General features: G+C 35.8%; 1 protein-coding gene across 1 annotated transcript in view; it reads right to left on the bottom strand.

Moving 5' to 3' along the window:
- LOC123533993 (uncharacterized) overlaps window positions 1-26,680 on the bottom strand; it is a 63,975-nt gene extending 37,295 nt beyond the window's left edge. Inside the window, exons 1-7 of the mRNA XM_053519782.1 lie at window positions 26,578-26,680; window positions 7,257-7,625; window positions 6,313-6,588; window positions 5,638-5,813; window positions 4,707-4,907; window positions 2,669-2,801; window positions 2,034-2,262 (exon numbers count right to left, since the gene is read on the bottom strand). Coding sequence (XP_053375757.1) covers window positions 2,034-2,262; window positions 2,669-2,801; window positions 4,707-4,907; window positions 5,638-5,813; window positions 6,313-6,588; window positions 7,257-7,599 — 1,358 coding nt within the window. The 5' untranslated portion in view covers window positions 7,600-7,625; window positions 26,578-26,680. The remainder of the gene's footprint in view (window positions 1-2,033; window positions 2,263-2,668; window positions 2,802-4,706; window positions 4,908-5,637; window positions 5,814-6,312; window positions 6,589-7,256; window positions 7,626-26,577) is intronic.
- Between the last annotated feature and the right edge of the window lie 590 nt (window positions 26,681-27,270).

Genomic DNA, 27,270 nt, shown 5'->3' with positions numbered 1-27,270 from the left:
AGGTTAAGATTCATGCCAAATATAAACAAGATTCCTCAATGCATGTCAATGTTATGGGCCGGACAAGATCTGACATGACCATTGACCTCCAACTGTGACCTTGACCTTTGAGATAGGAACCTGGTGTTTGCGCTTGACACTCCGTTTCACTGAGGTTAAGATTCATGCCAAATATAAACAACATTACTCCATGCATGTCAAAGTTATGGTCCGGACAAACAAATCCGGATGGACGCATGCACGCACATACACCGAACAGCCATTTAAACAACAATGTCTTCGCATCCGCAAGTGGTCTCGACAAAAATAGTAACATCTTCTTGTGTGAGTATAATGAATGTTGGTCTTGGTTGGATGTAGGTCTTGCATGCAATACATTATCTAGTTTATGGCAAATGTCTGTGTCAAGGTACTTGAATATGCATCTATTTATACAAAAAAATATATAGACTGGACAACGAAAATTATGTCAAAACCATATGCCCTTAAAGTGTGACCTTGACCTTTAAGGCAGTGGTTAGGGATCTTGAACATGAAAAGTTGTCTTGTCAGATTGAATTTTTGAATTTTCATAAATTCATATAAAGCTACAGACTGGCAGGGCCTCCTCTGGGTTTTTCATACTTGTCGCCAACCTTTTCGCCAATTTGAAAAAGTTGGAGCCACTTTAGAGCCATTTTTGAGCCAAAGTTCTGAGCCACTTTTATTTCTTTTAGTTGGCTGTCATAGTGTGCATAGAGAAATAAAATATTGTAAATAATTTCATTAGGAATAATAACAACTTTTGAAGGTGTATTAGTTTATTGTAGAAGTAAATTCAATTTGTAGTCGGATAAAAAATGACACAAATCATTCTCTAATTTAAGAATCATATCTATCCATGTCAGAATTACCAATATTTCAGGACTCATTTATTTTCAGAAAGGAAAATTCGGATTTTTTTCTATTCTAAAACGTCGAGTTGAACACTCTTCTAATGATTTTTAAGAAGCCACGGTAGAAAGTGATATCTTCCAGTTTCTGAACATTTCAATTTCAAAGAAATTAACCAGGTCCAGGATGCAAATTGAGGCCGATGTGTTTTAATTTTCGGATCCATCGTTAAAATCTTTTATGAAAACTGAGGAATCAAAAACTATCTTGCAAAAAAGTAACACATTAAATGTATCTTTCGTACTTATTTAAAATTCGTCAGTCATACAACTGCATGCCACAAACATGACAATCTTTTTTTTGTAAAAAATCGCAACACATAAAGTACACCGTAATCGGCGTTAATTTTGGTGAATTCTCGGCAGAGGTCAAACATACAAGCTGGCAGATGTTTTGATTACTGATTAATCTTCAATTCACACATTATTACGCAATTATCTTCTCAAAGTGTCAACCAACTGTCAAATACACCGCCTAGACTGGTTATCGATTTTATTCACTACCAGCGTCTAGGTAAACACGTGTATCGGGAACCAATTCTTGGGCCGCTTATATCACTACGGAAAAAACAAATGCCGAGGAAAAAAACTATGCGCCACTTATTTTCGCCAGTTCGCAAAATTTAGCGCCAAATTCTTAAAATTATCGCAAATGGCGACATTGGCGATCGGCAGCGGAGGCCCTGACTGGACAAAAATATGTGAAAACCATTTGACCTTAAAAGTGTGATCTTGACCTTTAAGGTAGAGGTGTAGGTCTTGACCATAAAGGCATTATTTTGTTCTTAAATACTAAATACTGTCATGTTATGGTGAATGTTTATGATATTTTAATATCTGTGCATGTGGGCACAAAAAACTATAGTGCAACAGAGGGAACAAGAATAATTACTATAAATCTGTAGAGGTTTGGACACTGCATGCAAAAATCCATCTTGTTATGGTGGTCATTCAAGCCAAGTTATTTCAAAATCCAGCATAACACAACAAGTTACAGGACAGACTCAAACCTGTGTGCAGTCACAAGCACTCACAGATACATTGGTAACACTTTATACACCAAATTTTTAATGGTGGAGACATAAAAAGACAAACTCTTACTTTTCCAGTTCCTCCTCCGAGTGAGCAAATGTACAACTATTTGCTCGTGGACAATTCCCACGCTCCATATAATCACGACACAGGCTAGTTTTGTAACGACCACTGAATGGCATAGAAACATCAGGCTTTCTGGCACCGGCACTTTGAAGAAATTTAACTAAACCTTCTACCACAGTTTTAACTGCCCTCAAAACACCATCCAGATTCTCCCATGTTGGACATGGTACATCTAATAAATACAAGACAAACACATGGACTACATTTATTTCATAATTGTCATGAGATTTTGTACTGTATCAATATGACACGTATTTAGATTATTAAAAGCACTTCAGTGTGTATTATAATGCAATTCATACAGTTATCTTCTAATATAAGGTATTTTACATAATTGTACATATCATGTGAAAGTGCCTTTAAGTCACATTTCTCCCTGATTAATGAATAATGCTCAAAGAACAAGAAAGTAATGGTATATTACATTAAAATTTAAAGTGCTGTCATTTACTCATTAGTTTATCTGCTTTGTTTGACCCAGTTTTTTTATAAAAAGAAGCATCTTTATATACAGAACAATAAATCAAAATTAACTGACACTGGACAATAATTCTGTGTCCATGAATACATGTACTAACCAGGACTAGAGTCTATATTTGACAAGAATTCCAACTCTGGTTTTAGCTTTGATAAACTATATGGGTCCCCAGTTCTCTGTAAGGCTATCAATAGCTCACTGACACTCTGGCAGAACGTCTGAGGAGTCTGAAGCTTAAATGATAAATACAGGTCAATCTTGACATCTTGAACTTGGTTATCTCAACATTCCGGTATCTTGAAGACATTTTCAAGTTCCATCCCAAAAACATGTGCACAAAATATCATTTTAAGTCGAATTTAGATTATCTCAAAGTTAAACACTTGATCCCTTGGAATTCGAGATAACGAGTTTCAACTGTATTCTCTGCAAGTGTTTCAATAGCTTCCTGACACTTTGTATGGTTATCAAGTTATACAATGGGTACAAAATATAATGGACAGATTTGACATTGCTGTGACCTTGACCTTTGACTTATAGACTTGGTTCATGCATTCTGCACATCATCTCAATATCACCTATCCAGGGCTTCCATTAGGATTCAATTTCATGGAGTCAGGACTGCCTAACATTCAGATTTTGGAGTCCCTCTTATATTTACTTGGAGTCCTACGTAGTATCACTTTGTACAATGACTTTCAATATCATCATCATCATCATAACTATCATCATCATAACTATCATCATCATATCTAATTGGTTCAAAACAATGTGTAAAGTAACATAATAAAAGGACCACTAGAATGATTAGAAAACATTTTATTTACCAAAAAATATTTTATTGTTTTATTATTTATTATTGTCCTATAGCAACAGTCAGCATTTTATTAAAATAAACAGACTTACTGTTGTTCAGCTACATAACGAAAATCCACTTTAAAAAATCTAAAATACATTTAACTTGGAGTAGAATTATGTCAAATTACGTCATTCACCTGGCAATACTCAACCAGTTAACTTTCATCCCACATCAAAGAAAATCAATAAAGGAAAATTTTGCCGACACCTCCCTTTGAAGCCACGTGCTGGTGTCATCAAAATGTGTCAAAGATTTCAGTTCTTGACAGGAGAAAAATTGAATGTTTTGTTTTGTTTTTTCTCTAAAAAATACTGTAAAAATAGGATTTATTGTTCACGAAAATCCAAAGTAAGTAGCAAATTTATTACCGATCGAAAAAATGTTTTAATTTAAACTGGATGTGAAATGTCATTTGCTAGAAGAAAATAGTTACTTGCTGAGGTGTTTTGTGCTAAAATTATCGATATTTTCCATAATTAATTAGACAGACAGACAAACAGACAGACATTAATTTTACTTTGTCTTCCGACTTCGGAGCTTGTTTCACCAACTTAATCCGAGCCAAATGCATGTAATGTTTTATTGTCGGCAATTAGCACCTTCTAAACATGTCAACTGATCTGGATAACGGTTTACATTTACAGACGGTCTCTATCAAACACGATGCTTTCACACTAGTTTCACACTTCAAACACTGCCGGCAGTTTATACGAGGCTGTCAATTAAGAGTTATTCAAACTGCTTTGATTAGTTTCGGGGCGGAGCTAATCACGTCATCCAAGTGAAGTTACGTCACGGTGTATTGATTTTGTCGTCCTTTGAAAATATCGGAAGTCCTTGATACGCCTCTGACTTTGTGTATTGGCGTACGGATTACAATTTTTGGCGTATTTTACGCCGGGACGCCGCTTAATGGAAGCCCTGCTATCTACATTGTATATGACAAGACTGAAGTTAATACCTTAAATGGTTATTAAGTTATGCTTCGCACATGAAATACGAAGGACAAATTTGACCTCTGAGCTCCATCTGTGACCCTGACATTTGACCCACCAAATTGATCCAGACACTCACACATTGTCTTATCATACAATATGCACATCGTTTCCTCATCATCTATCTATATACCAAGTTTAAAGTCAATAACTTGAATGGTTATCGAGTTATGCTTCAGACACATAGTATGACATATATCAGCAACTCTTACAAGCCAATACAATATTTTCCAACAATATAATCAATCCGTACCAGCAGAACCAACCACACCTTTGTACAATACCTTATCAATTATTGATTGCATGTGAGACTTGTGCGTTGAATCCCCATATAACAGGGATGACCACTGGTCAGGTGCAATCCTCAGTCCAGCTTCCATAGCTATTTGTACGATTTGTGAGTCGTGTTCACGTCTCAAACACTCGTATGTACGATATTCTTCCTTTAATTGCATAAGCGATGATTCCTCATCTCTCTTTGTAACCTGTGTAAAATATACACGACATTTTTAGATTTTTTTGTCGAGTTTCACATCTCACTGATAAAGTATTACATATCGTCACCTCAGTGCAAAAAAAGGATAACTCCATTGACTTAAAGAAGGACTTATTCACTTTTTGCGCCAAGGTGACAATATATCATATGGTGACATTCAAGCTTTTGTTGGCTGTGGAAGACCACAAGTGCTCCACTGGCATTATTTCAGGCATAAGCAGCCGCTTGGACAAAACCATCAACCTTCCGTAAGCCAGCTGGATGTTTTTTTATGAAAGAATTCCATAAAAAGTATATTCTAATCTAGGTTTCAAACCCACAGCCGTCAGGAGAAAGTACTTTGAAGTCATCAACCTTAACCACTAAACCAAAGAAACACTATTAAATCTGAAAAACATGTAATACGTCATTAGTTTAACACTCTAGAAAATTGAAAATGTAACATCGATTTACGGCAAATATTTCATTTTTTCAACTTGTATGCAGTTATTATGGTAGAGCTAAAATGGTGAGACTCTTTAATGCTAACTGGAGGAGAACTATTACTGAGGCCATTTACCATGTAGCTAGTTTGTTTTTGATTGATACAGGAATGTTCGATCCGATGTATCAATCGAACCCTGAATACCAGTATTCGATACATATCGAGAACCGGTACACAGCCCTAGTCTCTACCATCAAATTTATCTTGAAGCATAATGCTCGATCAGCAAACTTACCTTAAAGCACGAGGCTCTATATAAGAGCTGTACAACATGTCCTATTGCAGTTTTGGAGGCCTGTGGGTACTGAGCTTCCAATCTCTGTACTACAAATAGTACTAAAACCTTCCTGGACAGTGCTGAACCATCTTCAAGTGCCAATAGGATCAACTTCAATACTTCCTCTTGCATTCCTGAGAAAGTTTCAAAGTGAAGTAATTTGTTGTTTTGACCAAAACATATATTTCGTGGGTAAATAAACTGGTAGATTTTGACTGCTGAACATAATTCAATGCTTTGTATTTATTTATTTTGTTGGATTTCACGTCACACCGACACAATTATAGGTCACATGGTGACTATCAAGCTTTGATTTCATCACAAGTGGGCATCTGGGTAGAACCACCAACCTTTCGTAAGCCAGCTGGTTGGCTTTCTCACATGAAAAATTCAACGCCCCGGGTGAGGCTCAAACCCACATCGATGAGGGGCAAGTGATTTGAAGTCAGCGATCTTAACCACTCAGCTTTGGAAGCCCCTTAAATGGTTTGTAGGGATTTAATTTTACTCAACCGCAAAATCCATGAAGATTTGTTCCCCAAGAAATTTAAAGCTTCCACAGTATTTTAGCATTATGAAAATATCTGGATTCATAGTATTCAGCGTAAGAATAATGTTCAAATGTGAATATACCTGGTCCAAGGAACTGACATCCTCTTCCTCTGACAGAAGCCCAAAGATTTGACGACAACTGTTGTGGATTCTGGTGCTGCAAAATCAGCTCAGTAACTGTTCTCTCACCAAGTGACCTTGAAGCACGCAATGCTCTGGCACGACCTTCATCTTCAACAAGCTGACAGTTGACAAGTGTGATCAGCTTACGCTGCATTGGACGACTCAGAACACAGCTTGGTGTCCCGGAACTACTTGTACTTGTTGCTGGCACTGATATTATTGAACCAGTACTACCTGAAAAATTGAAAATATAGAACACTGTATCATTAAAACAAAACAAAATCTGAAAGCCTTCAGAAAGACTTCCATTTTAATTTTACAAAGAACCTAAAGGAACATAATTATTAGAGTGAGTAGAGTGAAAATTATTACTTTACCTAATAAAGACTCAGACCTTTAAAGTTTAAACATGATCAATTAAAAATTTCAGTAATTGATATACCTGAAATAGATTTATTACACAACTCCTTACATAAATTGCCAGTCCACAGTTTGTGCTATATGACAAGTCTATATCCAGGCTAATAACTACAAGTCAAAAATTTGAGAATAAAAATGTAATAAAAAACTTACTAACTTGGTATTTGTCAATAGTCAAAACTACTCGACACTGGTTCTTCAGACCACAGACAATATTTTTGACTATTGACTCATAACCCAATCTGTAAGTGTTTACTGTAAAATATATCAATGAATGTCAGTACGAGATAAAAGAATTTCGACTGAGATTTTTGTGACACTACAATTCTAAGACATAATGGGTCACTTTGATATTCCTTGCAAAGCCCTAATTAATTATACAATTTACAAAATAAGTAACATGTAGCTTTTCTGGTATTTCTACGTGTTATTAGATAAAGCTTGGCCAAATTTACTGCAATCATACTTCAGCCAAAACTTACTGGAAGAAACTGGTTTAAGTAGGAGCGCCAGGTCTTCAACACATTTTCTTGATCTGTCGTAATATTTCTTGTACTTGTCCAGTATGCATGGCTTCTTGACATCTGGGGATGCTGTTACACTGACAAGCTGTAACAGTGCAAAGTTAGCTGGGAGCTCGTCTATATCTCGAGTTATCAGAGATTGATCAAATGGACATTTCCTTTGTTGAAACTTGGACAAGCATGTCCTACAGACCGTGTGACCACAGGCCAGACTGATTGGACGATAATGCTCCTCATTGAACACGTTGTAGCAAACAGGACAGGACAAGAATTCTGTCCATTGTGGAGCTTGTATCGGCATACTTCTAAACTATTTGTGTCTTGTACCTGAAAATAACATTGCTTGTTATTGTGAAATCATTATTATTGGTAGGGGATTAATTTTCGTGGATTTAGTTGTTCAGCCCAACCATGAAATTAAGTCCCAATGAACAAATTGTTCCCAAGATAATGTAAATTGTACACAATGTCGCCAAAAAAAGACACCATAGCCGTCCTATCCGTAGTTGTGTGTATGTGGCAGTACTAACCTGCAGCTTTTGTGTAGTTTATGGAGCATCAACAACTGACATAGACCTGTATGCGACAGAACAAAACCGACTATTTCATTCAGACATTTACCCGTGGTTTGTTTACAATATGCTCATCAAAGTAAAAGTAGATACTAAAAATAGGGGACTATCAAATATTATAAATTAATTGCTAGATTTGGGTCCAATGCATTATTACCCAATTCACATTACACATTTCTCGGCAGAAAATAACACATGCACAAGTTCAACAGCTTGTAATTTTAGATGCAGACGAGCATTCATTTTGCAAAAAACATTCGGACATTTGTTTCGATTATGAATGCTAATTGTGCAAGACTATATCCCAGGTGCTACGGTTTTGACACTTTTTAATTGGCGCCGACTTTTCTTATTGAATATTTAAGTTTCATTAGGTTTTGCAAATTAGGGCTCGTATAAATAAACACAGTTGTTAATTGGCTAATCTCCTGCGGCGTAGATTGCAAATTCCGTAACCATGGTAGCGCTGTCTGACACGAGTAGGTTTCACATGTAAGAACAAAATGATATGCTAGATCTAGTCCTGTGGAAATTATAAAAAAAATTTAAAAATTTGAAATCCACTAATTAACATCCCCACGAAACAGCTGTTTTGGCCCAAACCAGGAAGTTTCGTGCCGACGAAATTAAATGATTTCACAGTAATTGTTTTACATGTTTGAGCTCAGCATGGTTAAATTCAGGCAGATGATTTAGTACATAAGAATGCTGGTCACAAACAAGATTACAGCTTTTCAACATTGCAAATTTAGTAACTGCAAGCTGTCAAGGTCTACATATTAAAAAGCACACTTAACTTTTAAAAAATATGGCAAAAAATAGGGATATCTTTTTTCAAAACAAGAGGGCCATGATGGCCCTATATATCGCTCACCAGAGTTGATCTGGCCTACTGACCTAGTTTTTGACCCCACATGACCAAGAGTTGAACTTGACCTAAAGATCATCAAGACAAACATTCTGATTAAATTTCATTAAGATTTGGTTACAACTGTGGCCTCTAGAGATTTCACAAGCTTTTCCTTTGATTTGACCAGGTGACCTAGTTTTTGACCCCACATGACCCAGATTCGAACTTGACCTACAGATTATCAAAACAAACATTCTGACTAATTCTCATGAGTTTCAAACTTAAATTGTGGTCTCTAGTGTTGAAAAGATTTTCCTTTGATCTGGCCTAGTGACCTAGTTTTTGACCCCACATGACCCAGATTCAAACCTAACCTAGAAATGATTAAGACAAACATTCTGACCCAGTTTCATAAAGACTGAGTTACAACTGTGGCCTTTAGAGTGTTCACACGCTTTTCCTTTGATTTGACCAGGTGACCTAGTTTTTGATCCAACATGACCCAGTTTCGAACTTTACCTAGAGATCATCAAGACTAACATTCTGACCAAGTTTCATAAAGATTGGGTCAAAAATGTGGTCTCTAGAGTGTTCACAAGGTTATCCTTTGATCTGACCTACTGACCTAGTTTTTGACCCCACATGACCCAGTTTCGAATTTGACCTAGAGATCATCAAGACTAACATTCTGACCAAGTTTCATAAAGATTGGGTCACAAATGTGGTCTCTAGAGTGTTCACAAGCTTTTCCTTTGATCTGACCTACTGACCTAGTTTTTGACTCCACATGACCCAGTTTTGAACTTGACCTAGAGATCATCAAGACTAACATTCTGACCAAGTTTCATAAAGATTGGGTCACAAATGTGGTCTCAAGAGTGTTCACAAGGTTTTCCTTTGATCTGACCTACTGACCTAGTTTTTGACTCCACATGACCCAGTTTTGAACTTGACCTAGAGATCATCAAGACTAACATTCTGACCAAGTTTCATAAAGATTGGGTCACAAATGTGGTCTCTAGAGTGTTCACAAGCTTTTCCTTTGATCTGACCTACTGACCTAGTTTTTGACCCCACATGACCCAGTTTCGAACTTGACCTAGAGATCATCAAGACTAACATTCTGACCAAGTTTCATAAAGATGGGTCAAAAATGTGGTCTCTAGAGTGTTCACAAGCTTTTCCTTTGATCTGACCTACTGACCTAGTTTTTGACCCCACATGACCCAGTTTTGAACTTGACCTAGAGATCATCAAGACTAACATTCTGACCAAGTTTCATAAAGATTGGGTCAAAAATGTGGTCTCTAGAATATTCACAAGGTTTTCCTTTGATCTGACCTACTGACCTAGTTTTTGACCCCACATGACCCAGTTTCAAGCTTTACCTAGAAATCATCAAGACTTACATTCTGACCAAGTTTCATAAAGATTGGGTCAAAAATGTGGTCCCTAGAGTGTTCACAAGCTTTTCCTTTGATCTGATGTAGTGACCTAGTTTTTGACCCCACAAGACCCATTTTCGAACTTGACCTAGAGATCATCAAGACTAACATCCTGACCAAGTTTCATAAAGATTGGGCCACAAATGTGGTCTCTAGAGTGTTCACAAGCTTTTCCTTTGATCTGACCTACTGACCTAGTTTTTGACCCCACATGACCCAGTTTCGAATTTTACCTAGAGATCATCAAGACTAATATTCTGACCAAGTTTCATAAAGATTATGTCAAAAATGTGGTCTCTAGAGTGTTCACAAGCTTTTCCTTTCATCTGACCTACTGACCTAGTTTTTGAACCCACATGACCCAGTTTCGAACTTGACCTAGAGATCATCAAGACTAACATTCTGACCAAGTTTCATAAAGATTGGGTCACAAATGTGGCCTCTAGATATTCACAAGGCAAATGTTGACGGACGCCAGACGCGATCAATGACCTGTCACAATGGCTCATCTTGAGCACTTTGTGCTCTGGTGAGCTAAAAAGGCATATTAGGGATTTTTCCTTATATGCATTATTCAAAGATTGGTAAACTTCATTTAGTTGTAAATTCTTCCCTCTTTAACCTCAAATGGTTCATATAGTAAAGGTCTCCTCAGCTAGAAGGTTTGGAACCATGAAAGATTTTCTCTTCTTGGTAAGTTCACATAAACCTCCCAGTCATAGTCAGTTTTTAACTGTTGGGAGTATCATGTACTAGATGTAAACACAAGAAGTCTCCATGAAGCACTCTATTGGCTTCTAGGCCAAGATGTTTGGAGAACTGGAGTACAGGTGGTTAGGGCAGGAATCCTTCCTTCAATACTTTTGAAAAGGCATGTTCAACCATCATTATGGGGAAACTTCCCATAATGGAAATCAATTTACAGGTTTTCCCTACTTCCTAAACGGGAAACTTGTTACTCAATATTGTAACTTGTTTTGCATTTGGAAAGCAAATTCATTTTTTAAATTGTTTCCTTCAAAAGGTCTGGTGCATATGTTGCCCATGATTACAACTTTTACAACAAGAGCTGTCAGTGGACAGCGCCCTCGACTATTCTCAGTGCTTGATAGTATACTTTAACATTACAATAACTTGCAGGGCTTCGGAAATTTGCCGGTTTGGGGCCGATTTTTGACTTTTCAGACCGATTTGTGAAGTGAAGGAAATTGTTGGTCGCACCTTCAATAAACGTGTCAAACGGTCTGATTGTCACTTTGATAATCGGTCCCTAATTAGTATGTGACGCAATCAGTGCTCGCGTGGCACATCCTTTAATGTTTGCAGACAGCCGACTGCAATGTATTAAACATTTTTGACTGGATCCAAATCATTTCGACAGGGATCCACTTCTTTTATTCAGAATCCGACAGATGGTTTATTTCAAAAGGCTATGTTTGATCACGGTAAAAAACAAATGGTCACTGCATTTAATCAAAGAGCTATAATTGTCTTTGATTTAATGAGACATCACACGGAAAACCGATAAAAATAATTTTTATAATTACTTGATTTGAAAAAATTACATGATTCATTTGTTGAGGCTCCAGTTGAAACAAGTGCAGAAAATCGTCTTTGAAACCCGACTGTACATAAAAGAAAAAGAAAAAAATGGACTGGCAAACACGAATGATAAAGCAAACCGGAGTGGCGCTGTTTATCAAATGGGTCTTTTAAAAAACGTTTCAAAATGAAATTTTGTTTATATCAGAAGAGAACATATAACTTTATAAAATGTAGTTGCTTACTGAAGTACAACGTAAGTGAAATGAAATATCCGTGGCCAACCCGCGTGACCTTTTGGTACTATACATGCAGGAAATTCGATCTCAGCGTTCACATAACGCACACATTCAGTCCGCGGCAGAGTATTCAATTTCATAAAATACTGAAGCTGTTTAGCAGAGAATATGTGTTGTGTAATTCATGTTGACGCATTGTATTTTATAGAATTCCGTCAAAGAATGAGGAAACATCACAAAGTATCTGCCGTGTATATGGTACCGAAGTCACGTGCGTTGGCCTTTAGACTAGTTACGTACACGGTGTCAATGCCTCGGCAATATTATCCTTGCAAGTATTGTCTCAGAAAAACATCGAAATTTAAACAAAGTAACGATCACACGTAACAATGAATAACTGTCTTCATTGTATGGTAACTCGCGGTGACCGGTAACTCAGTTTTAAATTTAATGCATGACATGCTTACATGTATTTCTTTACTCTATCACGTTTTACAAAATATGTAATATTGGGAACGCGGTGGGTGGGGTAGCGCCGATGTCAAGATTTTCGTTTCTGACCGATTGAGTTATCAAAATTTCTGGAGCCCTGACAATAAGCATATCCTAAGTCGAAAAGGGGCCATAATTCAGTCAAAATGCTTGATAGAGTTGCCTTCTCTTTTTTACAGACTGGGGTCATGATGGTAAACAAGTATGCAAAATATGAAAGCAATATGTCAATGGACTTTGAAAATATTTGGGGTGGTACGCAAACTTTAACAATTATTCTAAGTCGAAAAGGGGCCATAATTCAGTCAAAATGCTTGATAGAGTTGCCTCCTCCTTTTTACAGACTGGGGTCATGATGGTAAACAAGTATGCAAAATATGAAAGCAATATCTCAATGGACTTTGAAAATATTTGGGGTGGTACGCAAACTTTAACATTTATTCTAAGTCGAAAAGGGGCCATAATTCAGTCAAAATGCTTGAAAGCAATATGTCAATGGACTTTGAAAATATTTGGGGTGGTACGCAAACTTTAACATTTATTCTAAGTCGAAAAGGGGCCATAATTCAGTCAAAATGCTTGATAGAGTTGCCTTCTCTTTTTTACAGACTGGGGTCATGATGGTAAACAAGTATGCAAAATATGAAAGCAATATGTCAATGGACTTTGAAAATATTTGGGGTGGTACGCAAACTTTAACAATTATTCTAAGTCGAAAAGGGGCCATAATTCAGTCAAAATGCTTGATAGAGTTGCCTCCTCCTTTTTACAGACTGGGGTAATGATGGTTAACAAGTATGCAAAATATGAAAGCAATATCTCAATGGACTTTGAAAATATTTGGGGTGGTACGCAAACTTTAACATTTATTCTAAGTCGAAAAGGGGCCATAATTCAGTCAAAATGCTTGATAGAGTTGCCTCCTCCTTTTTACAGACTGGGGTCATGATGGTAAACAAGTATGCAAAATATGAAAGCAATATGTCAATGGACTTTGAAAATATTTGGGGTGGTACGCAAACTTTAACATTTATTCTAAGTCGAAAAGGGGCCATAATTCAGTCAAAATGCTTGATAGAGTTGCCTTCTCTTTTTTACAGACTGGGGTCATGATGGTAAACAAGTATGCAAAATATGAAAGCAATATGTCAATGGACTTTGAAAATATTTGGGGTGGTACGCAAACTTTAACAATTATTCTAAGTCGAAAAGGGGCCATAATTCAGTCAAAATGCTTGATAGAGTTGCCTCCTCCTTTTTACAGACTGGGGTCATGATGGTAAACAAGTATGCAAAATATGAAAGCAATATCTCAATGGACTTTGAAAATATTTGGGGTGGTACGCAAACTTTAACATTTATTCTAAGTCGAAAAGGGGCCATAATTCAGTCAAAATGCTTGAAAGCAATATGTCAATGGACTTTGAAAATATTTGGGGTGGTACGCAAACTTTAACATTTATTCTAAGTCGAAAAGGGCCATAATTCAGTCAAAATGCTTGATAGAGTTGCCTTCTCTTTTTTACAGACTGGGGTCATGATGGTAAACAAGTATGCAAAATATGAAAGCAATATGTCAATGGACTTTGAAAATTTTGGGGTGGTACGCAAACTTTAACAATTATTCTAAGTCGAAAAGGGGCCATAATTCAGTCAAAATGCTTGATAGAGTTGCCTCCTCCTTTTTACAGACTGGGGTCATGATGGTTAACAAGTATGCAAAATATGAAAGCAATATCTCAATGGACTTTGAAAATATTTGGGGTGGTACGCAAACTTTAACATTTATTCTAAGTCGAAAAGGGGCCATAATTCAGTCAAAATGCTTGATAGAGTTGCCTCCTCCTTTTTACAGACTGGGGTCATGATGGTAAACAAGTATGCAAAATATGAAAGCAATATGTCAATGGACTTTGAAAATATTTGGGGTGGTACGCAAACTTTAACATTTATTCTAAGTCGAAAAGGGGCCATAATTCAGTCAAAATGCTTGATAGAGTTGCCTCCACCTTTTTACAGACTGGGGTCATGATGGTAAACAAGTATGCAAAATATGTAAGCAATATCTCAATGGACTTTGAAAATATTTGGGGTGGTAAGCAAACTTTAACATTTGTGTGACGCTCATGCTCACGCTAACGCCAATGCCGGGGCGAGTAAGATAGCTCCCCTATTCTTTGAATAGTCGAGCTAAAAATGTAGTTTTAAAGTTCCATTTAATCAAGAGCATGAGTAATGTTCCAGTTGAAACAATCTGGTGAAAACTGTTATCAGTAAACCGTTAAGATTTAAGTTTTTGGTGAATATTGATTAAGTCTTATTTGTTCTTTTATTTTCAACAAACTTTAAGGAGAAAAATAACCCTAAATCTCTGGAAATAAAGAGGTCTGCACCCTAGACACTTCCAAACCGCTAGCCTTGAAGTACTTATTTGGCTTATCGGGTGACTTATTTTATGATCTGTTATTTTATAGCTGTACTCCCTCTAAGCCTTACCCATATCTGCATTTTACTGTAAGGAAAACGAAGACGTTAAAAAGTCCAAAAAAATCATATAATATTGGTCAAACTTACTTGCTCCAATAAATTAAACATTTATATTTATGTAGAAACTTCAAATGGGTTGAATATAACTCATAATTTTAAAAAAGATACTTAAATCTTTGGAAATATGTGTAAACAGGTGCGAAGAGAAATCTACCCTGACACCGATTTCAATACACAGCGGACCAGGGCACTCGTTTAGCCATTTTTGGGACCGAATATGGGCCCCATACCCCTCCTAAAATAATATGTTTTTTTCCCCTTTCTCAGAAGAAATTTCCCCTGATAATAGGTTGTTTGACACAACTAGACAAGAACTCTCTTTCAAGTTGTATTATAGTGTCTCTAAGGAAAATTACTGCTGCAATATAGTTACTTTAGTTAGAAATGATTGAATTAATAAGTGCGAAAAGTTGTTACATATACATGGCTAAAACTTCCCCTTTGTTTCTTAAAATGATGAAAAATTCCCCTTCCTGAGGGTATGGGTACCTGTCCCCACAAGTTGTCTAGTGCCCTGGCGGACTGCCGATGACACTAAATTGCAGAAATAAAACACAAAATATACATTCAAAAATGTAAGCGAGATGTAATCATTATAAATACATTGTACATGTACCAGAAAACGTTTCCAACGGATTTCATTGGGGATTTCCTAACAGAAATATGCAGAATAAGTTTGGACGTGATGGGACAGCGACAGTCAAAAGTTATCACGTGATCCCAAAACGTCCTATTATTTGGAATACCAAAGGGCAAACAAGGCAGAAAGGAATAAGGAATGGGCACTGCATCCTGTTATTTGTTTCTCGCTGGGGCAATGTCCTCAGATGCAATGTGAAAATTGTATGAAAAATTATGCCGGTAAGTGCGCTTGAACTAATACCTTTTCAATGCCAAAGCATGCTTTAAAAGTGCCCTTTTTCTGGGAAAGGGGAAAGCACCTTGCCCCCTTTTTTTCATAGGAAGTGTCTAGCCGTCCGATAACCGGACACCTAGCCTGCGTTCTAGGCGTCCGGTTACCGGATGACTAACAAATCCTCGGGGGATTTTCTAGCCGTCCGGTAATAGATTTCCGAATGAATAAATAATGATTTTATATAGTTTTAATGTTATTTACTTAAGATATCGATAGTTATCTGCAAACAAAATTTTGTGTGAATACATATTGAAGATTTACAATAAATTACTGCATTAATGATTAATCAGCCGATAAAACGGAAGTTTGCCAAAATCTTACTTACAATATTCATATTTAGTATTCAAATATTTTTTAATGAATAACTGTTTCAAATGACATTTAATTTCAATAGCAGTAGTGTGATGTTCAAAACTTTTAGTAAAACAGCAGTTAAGCGTTTATAATTAATCCATTTTATTTCGAAATAATGTCAAAATTAATTAACGAATTGCTTGTTTTATAAGCTTTCTTATTCTTCAAAACAAATATATTTTGTGTTTTAAGAATTAAAGTTTAGGCTGTTAGAAAAACATCATTTTTACAAAATAACATGGACGTTCGGCAAACAATGTTTTATCATTTCTAAAAATAGAATATCAACGGATTTGTATACAAACACAATCTCATTCGTTTTAATCTTTTATTGACTGAAAAATCAGATAAGTATTGATATCTTAAGTAAGGCCAAAAAAAAAAAATATGAATGTTTCCGGTGACCCGACCAACCCTAATTTTAGCCCCGGACCCTAAACTTTTTTTCGGATGAAAATTTGCGAATACGAAAAAAAATTATATGCTCTCATTTAGGAACATCCTATCGATGGACATTCATCGAGCTCTTTGAACAAGTCCACCCGCGGACAGGCAGTTTCTTGGGAAGGATCTGATAATTCTATATTCACATTCATCGTACATTGGCGAGTTAAATTCTGGATAGGACGAGTGGACTTCGCTGTATACTCGACCGATCGGGCGAGTGTTTTTTACGTCGTAACTTTACCAAATTCAGAAATTATATCACAAAAAAATACCTGGATTGACTGGAATTTACCCGCGAATCGTAAAGATATCAAAACGTCATGCCGGTAATTTTCCATTCCACGAGCACGTGCGACCTATTGTAATATCTAATTTACATCGCCGTTACTTCTGTTTATCGACACGTACACAAAAAACGCGCGTAGTGCATTCATTTTTTAATATAATCGCTTCAAATTTTCCACACCGCTTGAGAAGTAATACAGTTTGAATTCTATAATAATTTTGATAAGACATCGACAAAAATGTAGGCAAAATTCTATAAAAACGGCCGAATTTTCATATAATCACTTGTAAAATTTCAAACAGCGCGATCTTAATTACTTATTTCTTTCTTAAAGTAAATAAATGATACATAATATGGTCATAAAATTCAGACTTTTGACCAGAAAGTATAAAAAACAGAATTAAAAAATCTTAATTAATGAAAAAGCGGCAGCAATGACATGGAGTAAAACAATTTTTCGCAAACAGATTTCTGTTAGCGCGGCAGAATAGGTTACGTGACCTCGTGACTGTAAATAGAAATGTGGCTTTAGAATAAATCAGTGTTTTTAATTTAGTTTTAAATGAATCTTCGTACAAGTATTATTTTTGACATGACACTTTGTAAGATATTCTTCTATAACAATAATGTAAATTCTTTGAGGGCAAACAGGTCACAGAGGTAGGATGTCCAGTATAATCATTTACCTGTCAGTTCATTCGTGATATTATACATTCGCTTTTAAAAAATTAAAGAAGAAACTTTTTTATTGATTCCGCGGGAAAACATGACGTAATGCCATGACAATCTCGGGCAACTATACCGCTTTGATCTCCACTTCAGATGCCATGATACCGACACACTTCTTTTAGCTCTTTGGAGGTTGCTAATTAATGATGAAAACAAGGCCAACTAGAAAATGCTTTTGTAAAAAAGCGCATGTCTCCCCCAATGCAAAGTCCTATAGGCAAGAAGTCAATAGGGGTCAGGAGCAAAAGTCAAAGAGACACTGATGGTTGGCTGCAGTAGGGATCATCTACTTGGCATGTCCAATCATCCCGCTAAATTTCAACACTCTTGGCCTAGTAGTTCTCAAGTCACTGTTCAGGCTTCTGTGACCTTGACCTTTGATCAAGTGACCTCAAAATAAATAGGGGTCATCTACTCTGCAAGTCCAATCATCCTATTAAGTTTCAACATTGTAGGTCAAGTGGTTCTCAAGTTATTTCCAAAAAATGATTTTACATGAACAGGCCACTGTGGCCTTGACCTTTAATAGACTGACCCCAAAATCAATAGGGGTCATCTACTCTGCATGTTCAATCATCCTATGAAGTTTCAACATTCTGGATCAAGTGGTTCTCAAGTTATTGATCGGAACTGGTTTTCAATGTTCAGGCCCCTGTGACCTTGACCTTTAACTGAGTGACCCTAAAAACAATAGGGGTCATTTACTGTGCATGAACAATTATCATAAGAAGTTTCAACATTCTGGGTCGAGAGGTTCTCAAGTTATTGATTGGAAATGGTTTTGCAAGTTCAGGCCCCTGTGGCCTTGACCTTTAACAGAGTGACCCTAAAATCATTAGGGGTCATCTACTCTGTATGACCAATCATCCTATGAAATTTCATCATTCTGGGTCAAGTGGTTCTCAAGTTACTGACCGGAAATGGTTTTCAATGTTCAGGCCCCTCTGACCTTGACCTTTCACAGAGTGACCCTAAAATCGTTAGGGGTCATCTACTCTGCATGACTAATCATCCTATTAGGTTTCCAACATTCTGGGTCAAGTGGTTCTCAAGTTACTGACCGGAAATGGTTTTCAATGTTCAGGCCTCTGTGACCTTGACCTTTAATGGAGTGACCCCAAAATCGAAAGGAGTCATCTACTTTGCATGTACAATCATCCTATGAAGATTCAACATTCTGGGTCAAGTGGTTCTCTAGTTATTGATCGGAAATGGTTTTCCATGTTCAGGCCCCTGTGACCTTGACCTTTGACAGAGTGACCCCAAAATCAATAGGGGTCATCTACTCTTCATGACCAATCATCCTATGAAGTTTCAACATTCTGGGTCAAGTGGTTCTCAAGTTACTGACCGGAAATGGTTTTCAATGTTCAGGCCCCTGTGACCTTGACCTTTAATGGAGTGACCCCAAAATCGATAGGGGTCATCTACTCTGCATGTACAATCATCCTATGAAGTTTCAGCATTCTGGGTCAAGTGGTTCTCTAGTTATTGATCGGAAATGGTTTTCCATGTTCAGGCCGTTGTGACCTTGACCTTAGACAGAGTGACCCCAAAATCAATAGGGGTCATCTACTCTTCATGACCAATCATCCTATGAAGTTTCAACATTCTGGGTTAAGTGGTTCTCAAGTTACTGACCGGAAATGGTTTTCAATGTTCGGGCCCCTGTGACCTTGACCTTTAATGGAGTGACCCCAAAATCGATAGGGGTCATCTACTTTGCATGTACAATCATCCTATGAAGTTTCAACATTCTGGATCAAGTGCTTCTTTAGTTATTGATCGGAAATGGTTTTCCATGTTCAGGCCCCTGTGACCTTGACCTTTTACAGAGTGACCCCAAAATCAAAAGGGGTCATCTACTCTTCATGACCAATCATCCTATGAAGTTTCAACATTCTGGATCAAGTGCTTCTCTAGTTATTGATCGGAAATGGTTTTCCATGTTCAGGCCCCTGTGACCTTGACCTTTGACAGAGAGACCCCAAAATCAAAAGGGGTCATCTACTCTTCATGACCAATCATCCTATGAAGTTTCAACATTCTGGGTCAAGTGGTTCTCAAGTTACTGACCGGAAATGGTTTTCAATGTTTGGGCCCCTGTGACCTTGACCTTTCATGGAGTGACCCCAAAATCGATAGGGGTCATCTACTTTGCATGTACAATCATCCTATGAAGTTTCAACATTCTGGGTCAAGTGGTTCTCTAGTTATTGATCGGAAATGGTTTTCAATGTTCGGGCCCCTGTGACCTTGACCTTTGACGGAGTGACCCCAAAAACAATATGGGTCGTCTACTCCAGCAGCCCTATTACCCTATGAAGTTTGAAGGTTCTAGGTCAAATGGTTCTCCAGTGATTGCTCGGAAATGAAGTGTGACGTACGGACGGACGGAAGGACAGACGGACAGGGCAAAAACAATATGTCTCCTGGGGGAGACATAATTACTTAGCTTATAAACAGAATAATTTCCGATAATTTTTTTTCTGCTTTCACAACGGGTGTATGGATGATGATAATTGTGTCCATATTTTTGGGACACTTTTCAAAATAATTATTTTCGGGAAATAAGTCTTGAGAGAATGAAACTAACTAAATATTTTATGCTGTCCTAAGACTTTGGGAAAATACGGTAGGGGATAGACTTTAATTATTATTACTATTTCTGCAGTTATTTTGGAGAGCAACTGACTGGTGCTGCTGACAAAAATAGAGGAAAGAAAAATAAAAATGTCTGCTGTAAAAAGGAAATTTAAGAAGAACAAATATGCCTCCTTAAAAAGGAAATGTAGTGTACAAGAGAATTGTATTTGTCTACTGTGTGTTACATTTAAAATTTACTTATTGTACATGTATAATACTCCTTTCATAAAAGTGACAATATTAAACATATCAATTATAAGGGAAAGTGACTGTTCACTAAGGGCAAGTAGATTTTAGTGGTTACTAGTCCTGCAGGGCAAGTGGTGTGAAAAAAAATTTACACGCTAGGCTTGAACCAACGGAAAACAAAAGGTGCATCTATCGAAATATTCTGACGGCATGTATTTAATAATCTGACTAAAAGCCAAAGGGTATATAAAAAGCTATGTATTTAAAGTGTTTAGCATCTACCATCTAGTACAGACATATAATTATGTATTGATAAGACAATAGGCAAAAGCAAAGACAAGGGAATTCTACTACTGTAAAGATGCGGTGAATAGAAAGACCGGATAGCACCGGATAGCACCGAAACACCGGAAAGCACTCAAATTTCTTATAAAAAGCATATAAGGGATGTTCTGGGCGAGTTTTCAATGGTTTAAATTGATTAATTATTGAAAAAAAACGTATAATTTGATCAAATTTTGACCAATTAACTTGCTTGTATCAGGATAGTATGATAATTGACAATTAGCGAGTGCTTTCCGGTCAGTGAAAAAAGAAGAAATATATATATTTCTGTTTGAAATATAGTGCAATTTTATCTTTCTACATGCTTTTAAGTGTTTTTACTTATTTATTAAGTAATCTGTAACACATAGATTTATATTTGATCATATTGATGATGTGACTATGTTCATTTGAGAGTGCTTTTCGGTCAGAATTTAAAAAAAAAAAAAACGTTGGATAAAGTAATGAGAGAAATATTTAAGATATATAATAATGATGCCAAAAAATATGTAAATGATGCAATTACGTTGGGTCTATGTGAGTAAACCATATTCGCCATGGTGTCGAAAAGCAGTTCATAAAAACAAAACATCTGAAACCGGAAAGCACTAACAGAAGTGTTTTTGTAGAAATTGATTAAAAAATAAAATAAAATAAATGTGTTTTTATATTTATATTTTAGTTTTCAATATCTGGATTATATGTAGCAAAAACAGACCTATATGAACTCACTTTGACTGACTATTAAACATTTCTAGATCACCGGAAAGCACATAAGACATCACAATATATTACTTAAGATATGTAATGTTAAAAAATAACACGCTTTATTTATAATGTTAGACAGTTAATATTCATCATTAGAATACCTGATAACCTGATAAGAAACTTTAATTTAAAACAAGAGCACCGCCTTGCGGGTGCTGACGCTCATCTGATTTTTTTTGTATAATAGAAATATTGTCCTACCCATGATTTTCTAAGTCTAAAAAGGGCCATCACTCTTGCAAAAAGCAGGATAGAGTTATGTTTCTTGATCGTACAGTGTCCACTTATGATGGTGAAAAACTGTTGCAAGTTTTAAAGCAAAAGCTTTGATAGTTTATGAGAAAAGTTGACTTAAACATAATATTCAACCAAGAAAATGATTTTTCTAAGTCCAAAAGGGGCAATAATTATTGCAAAAAGCAGGATGGAGTTATGTTGCTTGCTGTACAGGGTCAGCTTATGATGGTGAACAAGAGTTGCAAGTTTTAAAGCAATAGCTTTGATAGTTTAAGATAAAAAGTTGACCTAAACATAAAACTTAACCAAGAAATCTGATATTTTCTAAGTCTAAAAGGGGCCATAAATCTTGCAAAAAGCAGGATGGAGTTATGTTTCTTGCTGTACAGGGTCAGCTTATGATGGTGAACAAGTGTTGCAAGTTTTAAAGCAATAGCTTTGATAGTTTAGGATAAAAGCTGACCTAAACATAAAACTTAACCAAGAAAACTGATTTTCTAAGTCCAAAAGGGGCAATAATTCTTGCAAAAAGCAAGATGGAGTTATGTTTCTTGATGTACAGGGTCTGCTTATGATGGTGAACAAGTATTACAAGTTTCAAAGCAAAAGCTTTGATAGTTTAGGAGAAAAGTTGACCTAAACATAAAACTTAACCAAGAAATCTGATATTTTCTAAAAACAAAAGGGGCCATAAATCTTGCAAAAAGCAAGATGGAGTTATGTTTCTTGCTATACAGGGTCAGCTTATGATGGTGAACAAGTATTCCAAGTTTCAAAGCAATAGCTTTGATAGTTTAGGAGAAAAGCTGACCTAAACATAAAAGTTAACCAGGCAATGCCGACGCAGACGCCGACGCCGACAACAGCTCAAGTGATGACAATAACTCATCATTTTTTTTTCAAAAAATCAGATGAGCTAAAAAACGATAACCACAAGAAATAAACACGAAAAAAAAAACGAGCAAGAAACAGACTTAATAAACTCAATATTCACTCGAGATCACCGGAAAGCACACATGACGTCAGCGGGATCAGAACTATTATTACTTAAGATTTTTAATTCATAAATATAAGTACTTTATAAGAAATATTAATTCATTATTATGTGTACTTGATAAGAAACATTGATAAATAAAATTAACGATAACCACTAGAATTAATAAAAACAAGTAGATCTAGCAATAGTATAACAAGTGTTAATCTAATCAATGATTAAAGGTTTAGCGGCCTTACAGAGGTGTTAATTTAATCAAAAATGATTAATGGTGTTGTTTATTGAAAATGAAAAGAAGATGCAACGACCGGTTGGCTTTAATTTTGGAAAAGGATATTATTAACAGCTGTTCATCAAAGCATTTATGGCCAAACTGAGGAAAAATTTAATGTATGATCCATTTAATTCTTTTATTTATTTTTTCTGTGATAATTAGTACAGACACCTTTTTTAAAAGAGATGACATGAGAATTTTCTGACAAATTTTCAAACGGCGATTTCCTTTTGATAAACACACCATACACCTTACATTAAACAATATATGTGACCAACAAATAGTTAATAAAGAACAATTATTTTTGAGTAGAATCTACATTTAGTATATATAAAGACTGAAAAAGATATTCCTTTCACCATTCGATATTGCTATTTATGCTTATCTATTACGCTATTACATTGCTAAATCAAAATCATGACAGAATTTCTGTGCATTGAATGCACTTTAGAGTGTTCAGATGACACGATACAGTGTTCAAATTGTAGAAATTGGTTACATCGCACTTGTACAAATTTGACTGATGTAGAATTTAGGTCTTGGTCAGATAGAAATTTAGTTTATCTGTGTAAGTGTTGTGCATTCCGTGGAACGGATTACGATGCTGAAGGCTCTCTTAGGCAGTGAGTACATTTGTTGTATTTATAGTTTTATTTCATAAAAGTATGACAACAACTGAAGATATTTCTTTCATGATAAATGTGTGGTCCTTAAAAGGACCGTTGTGTGGTCCTTAAAAGGACCGTTGGTTTTTATGCACTACACAATATTCTGCGTAGGCGGCACTGGTATTTGTGCATTCCATTGTTTCCCGGTTTTCTGCTAATAAGGAAATGTGCTTTACACATCTATTTTAAGTCTCAATCTTATCAAGCTTATATTTAATCAAGAAGAAGGAGGCTTGAGTGTGGCCCTCACTCGAGCTGTGATATGAAAAATATTATGTGTACATATACAAAATTAAATACAATGCTGATGCAAATGCTATAGATCTACCATGAAAACGGATTAGAAATGAAAAAAAAAAACAAGCAACTATATGAAATGGATAATGATTATATGTCGTATAACTTTATTAACTTTGTATATAGAAATTGTGATCCGGAATTACTGACACTTAAGAAAAAGAATAAAAGTAATATAACATGTTATTTTTTATTCCTCTGAATGTATTTTCTGATAAGACCGCCGTGATGATTGGATTAACGCCTATTAATTATAGCTATTATACAATCGCTGTGATTAAATTAGCACCTCGTTAACTACAGATGTACAATACACGATGTGACAAGTACTTTCCGGTAACCTTGAATTTGCTTTTCGGTACACAAATACATATAATATTGAACGTAAAAAAATGTAAACATGTCATATCATAAAACAGTTAAAGAAAAAAATGTTTAGTAATTCTGGATCATCGTATTTTTAATGTTTTTATATGTAAGTCTTGTCTTCAATTTATGATCATAAAAGTTCAACAACTAGGATGAATTTTACAGACTGTCATCTGCTTTAAGTTTGTATGTATATTATATGTCGTATGTGCTTGTACATGTTTGTATGTTATTTTGACAGTTGTCACAAAAATAAATATGAAAATTGTTTCAGATATGCTTTGATTCTCTTTATCTGTTTAACAAGTTTATTTATTTTAACACAGTTTTCTCAAAACCGGAAAGCACTATTGAAATAAATATTATCAAATGAACGTAATTATGAGACTTAATTTGACCAAATATTTATCAGTTTTTATTACTATTTCAATCATTACAAGTTAAACAGATTCAACGCTATGATTAAAGATTGCTTTCCGGTCATGTTGATATATTCACGAAGTGAATGGACATGTGCGTCGGACATTTAGTTTTCATGTAGACATTGATAAATTCGCTTATAATCAATTAATATAATAAAACTTTAAATGATTATCTGAATTTCTGCTGCTCTTATACATTCGAATTTCCTTCAAATATTATTAATCTGTCATAATTTAACAGGATCGCATAACCGGAAAGCACTCGCGAAATGTCAATTATCAGACTATCCTGATACAAGCAAGTTAATTGGTCAAAATTTTATCAAATTATATCTTTTTTTCAATAATTAATCGATTTAAACCATTGAAAACTCGCCCAGAACATCCCTAATATGTTTTTTATAAGAAATGTGAGTGCTTTCCGGTATTTCGGTGCTATCCGGTGCTTTCCTGTCATTCTATTTACCCGTAAAGATGCGTATTCTGCTCTATCCTAAAAAAAAAAAAAAAGTCGACCTACCTACCCTATTTTTTTCTGGCATGTCACAGGATAGTCTAAATAATGAGACCTCGGGTAGACCGATTTTACATTTTGATATTTTACGTCGTCTACCTAGAGGTCTCAACCAGAAACAATCAAAACTGTGGTGGAAACTGTGGTTGATTGAAATTACGATTTATCAGTAGTCACGATTTTTCTTTAGTCCAAACAATTTATCTGTTGTTTTAAATCATAAATAGTAAATAAAAAAACATAAGAACAGGGCATATTTATCAAGAATTTCTGTTGTAAAAAATTTAAACCTCTAACTTTCAATCGTCTTCATGTAATGGCGGTCGGAGGCGTGACCAATGAAAACGCTTCGTGCAGTAATGTGTTTACCGGTGATCGGCCATTTTCTAATATGTAGTACAAGCGTGTTAAACCTTGGCATTTTTTTAACTGCCATAGTTTGAATTTTTCTCAAGAAATCTCTGTAATATATACATTATTGAAAAGGAAAAATTACAGGCTTTCTATGTATGTATTTCTTTTTTTATCCATTGCATAATTATAACATAATTCCCGCCCAACAGATTCCATTGGGTGTTACTTACGCAAAGAAGAGGACAGTGCTATCACATTCTTTACCTTTTCTGGTTTGTACTCGGAGGCGGATATCGACAAGTCAAAAAAATATAACGATATTTAACTCTTGAGTACAATTATTTGGACTAGTCACAGGAAACATACATATTTTTTTTTTGGCCTAAATAACATTTAAAACTATATAAAATCATTACTAATTCATTAAGAAATCAATTACCGGACTGGTAGAAAATCCCCCGAGGATTTGCTAGTCGTCCGGTAAACGGACGGCTAGAACGCAGGCTAGGCGTCCGGTTACCTGACGGCTAGACAATTCCTTTTTCATATGCAAGAAACACTAATAACATTTGTAGTCCTTTGGTTAAAATTAAAGTTCCGTACTTCATGGCTGTAATTTATTGTCAATTTGGAATAGACTGTTTTACAGCGGCCGTTCGAAGTTCCTCAGAAATAGTATCATATACCCCACCCACCTCCACTCCACAAAATTTCCAAAACGCCATAGCCTTTATCGATAAAACTTCTTCGATAACATAGTTATACCCAATGAAACAGAGAGATAAGAGAGGTTGGCATTTTTACCATAGGTCCAAACACAATGTTGTTACTTCAGTCAAATTGCAAACGTAAACAACGGTATTATCCGGTGAAAATGAAACTGACCAGACTGTTGTTCGGCCATTTTATGTATCACGTGACACAAATTTTACAACCACAAAGTGAGACAAACACTTGAAAGAAAAACAAACGCATTAAAGAAAAATAAGATACCTGAGAGAATTAAAAATCGGCATCGCATTTTGACTGTTACCCTACAGTATAGCTATCATTTCCCCTGTTATCAATTTTCTGAATCCTCATGCGTATTTGGTGGTCTCCCCTTGTTCAGTATTTTTAAAGGGAAAAAAGGGACGGACCGAATTACTCATGTTAGGTGAACTTGTAGTCCAACCCTTTTACCTTTCCTAAAAGGCAGTGGAATCGGGAATCGGTTCCCTAGACAGCGAACTTATTCGTCCGGAACCGGTTCTCTAGCCAAAGTACCGTACATAGGCTAGGGAACCAGAATTTCATTTCTATGCATAAACAAAGAGCTATAAAAATAAATGTATTTTATACTTCTTTTATTTTATACTTCTTTGGCATAAACGAAACTGTCGAAATTCCTTTTGTTTCTTTTGGTAAGTATCTTGAGCATGTTCTTATCTTAATAAGTTAATAAATTTTACTATTTCAGCAAGCTATGCCCTTTTATTTATTTGTGTTTACTGTGTC

This window comes from Mercenaria mercenaria, chromosome 12, assembly GCF_021730395.1.
Source record: "Mercenaria mercenaria strain notata chromosome 12, MADL_Memer_1, whole genome shotgun sequence".
In the NCBI taxonomy this organism is placed as follows: Eukaryota; Metazoa; Mollusca; class Bivalvia; order Venerida; family Veneridae; genus Mercenaria; species Mercenaria mercenaria.
Note: the sequence above shows the minus strand (reverse complement) of the source record. Positions and strands in the feature narration are given on the sequence as shown.